Source organism: Cyprinodon variegatus, unplaced genomic scaffold, assembly GCF_000732505.1.
Source record: "Cyprinodon variegatus isolate N-32 unplaced genomic scaffold, C_variegatus-1.0 Scaffold1320, whole genome shotgun sequence".
NCBI lineage: Eukaryota > Metazoa > Chordata > Actinopteri > Cyprinodontiformes > Cyprinodontidae > Cyprinodon > Cyprinodon variegatus.
Window position 1 is genome coordinate 88,796 of NW_015151773.1, and position 2,493 is coordinate 91,288.

General features: G+C 50.9%; 1 protein-coding gene across 2 annotated transcripts in view; it reads right to left on the reverse strand.

The window, feature by feature from the left end:
* LOC107102787 (histone RNA hairpin-binding protein-like) overlaps positions 1 to 2,016 on the reverse strand; it is a 13,941-nt gene extending 11,925 nt beyond the window's left edge. The window contains exons 1-6 of one of the 2 annotated variants that reach the window (XM_015402216.1): positions 1,847 to 2,016; positions 1,422 to 1,550; positions 1,230 to 1,346; positions 1,088 to 1,153; positions 519 to 641; positions 283 to 441 (exon numbers count right to left, since the gene is read on the reverse strand). In XM_015402216.1, the coding sequence (XP_015257702.1) occupies positions 283 to 441; positions 519 to 641; positions 1,088 to 1,153; positions 1,230 to 1,346; positions 1,422 to 1,550; positions 1,847 to 1,890 (638 nt within the window). In that variant the 5' untranslated portion in view covers positions 1,891 to 2,016. Of the gene's footprint in view, positions 1 to 282; positions 442 to 518; positions 642 to 1,087; positions 1,160 to 1,229; positions 1,347 to 1,421; positions 1,551 to 1,846 lie in introns of both variants that reach the window. The other variant, XM_015402215.1, reaches the window with a different exon arrangement.
* Between the last annotated feature and the right edge of the window lie 477 nt (positions 2,017 to 2,493).

Sequence of the window (2,493 nt, forward strand, 5' to 3'; positions counted from 1 at the left end):
CCAGCGACACCAGAAAAGTCGCTAGATTTTTTGTGGAATGGTCTGAAACTGACAGATCTTTTTGTTGTTGTTTTCTCTCTGTGTGTCTCATTCATTAACGGGAAACACCCCGCCCGGTAGGGTTAACATTCAATCCCACGTTTCTAGAAACCATGAGAAATGAAAGGAAGAGGTGTTCTAGTAGACTGAGCTCTACGCTGTCGGCCATGATGGATCCTTCCTCACATGCTCAGCGGATTATTATTGATTGTAAATAATATTAATAACAGCTGCTTTGCGTACATGTTGTCGCTGAGGCTGTTCTCCTGGCTGCCCCCTGCTGGCGGGTCCCAGGCGTGCAGTTTGACCCTCCACAGCTTGATCTGCTGGTCCCAGGAGCGCCGGCTGTACTTCCTGAACTTGTTGGGCGTCTTCGGGTGAACGCCCGGCTGCCGCAGGTGCCTGAAAACACAAAGTTCGCCCGTCAGCAACCAAACCAGCTCCTTGACCTCCGTCAGGGGGCGTGCCGGTCTCCTTACTTGGGCACCTCCTTGATGTAGCGGTCGTAGGCCAGCGTGTTTTTGCCGTAGCTGATCTGTTTCTGCCTCCTCATCAGCACGGCTTCGTCCGTTTCCATGGTTTCTCCTTCTCTGGAGTCGCAGCTGCAGAAAAACCGGCCCAGATGACGCAGGTTAGGAGAAAGGTCAAAGGTCAGAGCAAAAACATGAGGCTGACAGCGGGAACTCTGATGATCCCATCAGGTCAAAGGTCAGGCCCCTGGCATGGCGGCTAGAACCAGAACCTCTGTGGAACATCTGATAGAGGTGAACTTTTCAGAACCTCCGGTTCTTGAACATGGATCCATGTTGGTGGGTCGTTAACGGCTCGGCGCTGTTGGTCCAACAGAACCTCCTTTAATAATGAGCTCTAGCTGGTTTTGGTTCCTCTACCACCTTGATCCAAGTGGACCAGAACCAGCGGGTGAGCCGGTACCAGAACCCTGACTGGAAAGGCACTGAAAGTGTAACCTGCATAAAATAATCACCCGCATTTTATTTTTGTGTGTGCTTACCTGCCAGAGGATCCAGAAGAGGCCCNGTGTGCTTACCTGCCAGAGGATCCAGAGGAGGCCCTCCTCTCCCGCTGGCCCGGTTCTGACCCCAGTATCCTCCTCCTGTAACTGAAGCAGAGCAGATCCGGTCACCCCCAGCCGGCGGTACCGACCCGGACCCTGAAGGGAACCAGCCTACCGCTGCATGTCTCTGTGGACGTCCTTCCTCATCTCCTCCTCATCCTCCACCTGGCTGCCCCAGTCCGGCCGCCGGGCGCATCGGGAGACGGGCCCCGCGCTCTCTGGGGTTCTGAAGCTGTGGACGGGCAGCAGACGGGTCAGAAGCGCAGGTAGAAGCAGCCATTTTATTATTTGATGTTTCTAGTCTCACCTGGACTGTCTGCCGCCATAGAGGCCTTCATCAGCGGCAGCATCGTCATCATCACTGTGGCTCCGCAGGTTCCCATCGATTCCTCTCTTCCGGCTCTGGGACCACCGGGACGGGCCGCTGCTCCTGAAACTGAGGCAGAGGGAGCTTCTTCAACAACAAAGCCTCTCCCGCCATTTAGGGCTGATTATGACGACTTCCGGTCCGCCGGTCCATTTAAAGCCGGCGGATCTTCACTGTCACTTTAAAATGCTTTCAGATCAAACGGAGAAAATCTGCTGTTTTCCTTCACATTAAAGCAACAAAAAGTTTCATCAGCAGCAGCTAAACCCTAACTAGCCCTAACTAGTTAACTAACTAAACTAAACGAAACTAGACTAGACTGGACTAACCCTCCATAACTAGTGAGCCGGACCGCTGCAGCTCACCTGCGCCTGGACTCCGTGCGCGGAGCTCCGGACCTGTGCGACATGTTGGAGAATAAAGTGGTGCAAACGGTTCCTTCCTCTGCCTCCCAGCCGCCTTCTGCCGCGCAGAGACCCGCCAACTGAGCGCGAGGCGCGGCGGACACAAACAACAGCCGCCGGTCACGTGAACGGAAAAGGCGGAGCTTCTTCTCCGCCTTTGTTTGGGTTCTGGTTACAACTGACCTCCCGAGGCTCCACACTGCCACCTGCTGGACTTCCCTCATCACTGCAAGCAAAGCAGCCTTTTTAACTCAACCTTAAATTAAATCAAATTAAATTAAATCACCAGACAGACAACAAGACGATATTTCAAACCAGAAAAAAATTATTGAATTTGACCACCTATATTTAAGAATATAGACTCTCTGAAATAAAATAAAAGAATGAAGATGAAATCCTTATCGGTGCTTATTTGAGATCAAACAGCGTTAATGAATTAAGTCCCAAAAGGTGCAGATGTAGAAAAGATGTGAAACAGTTTCACTGTTTTATAGAAGCTACGAGGTTTAATACATGTATTCATCTTTTAATTCATTTAGTTAGACTCAGACAACTTTGTATACAAAACAAAATTTCATGACATTTCCATTCCATAAAGTGCAGCAGTG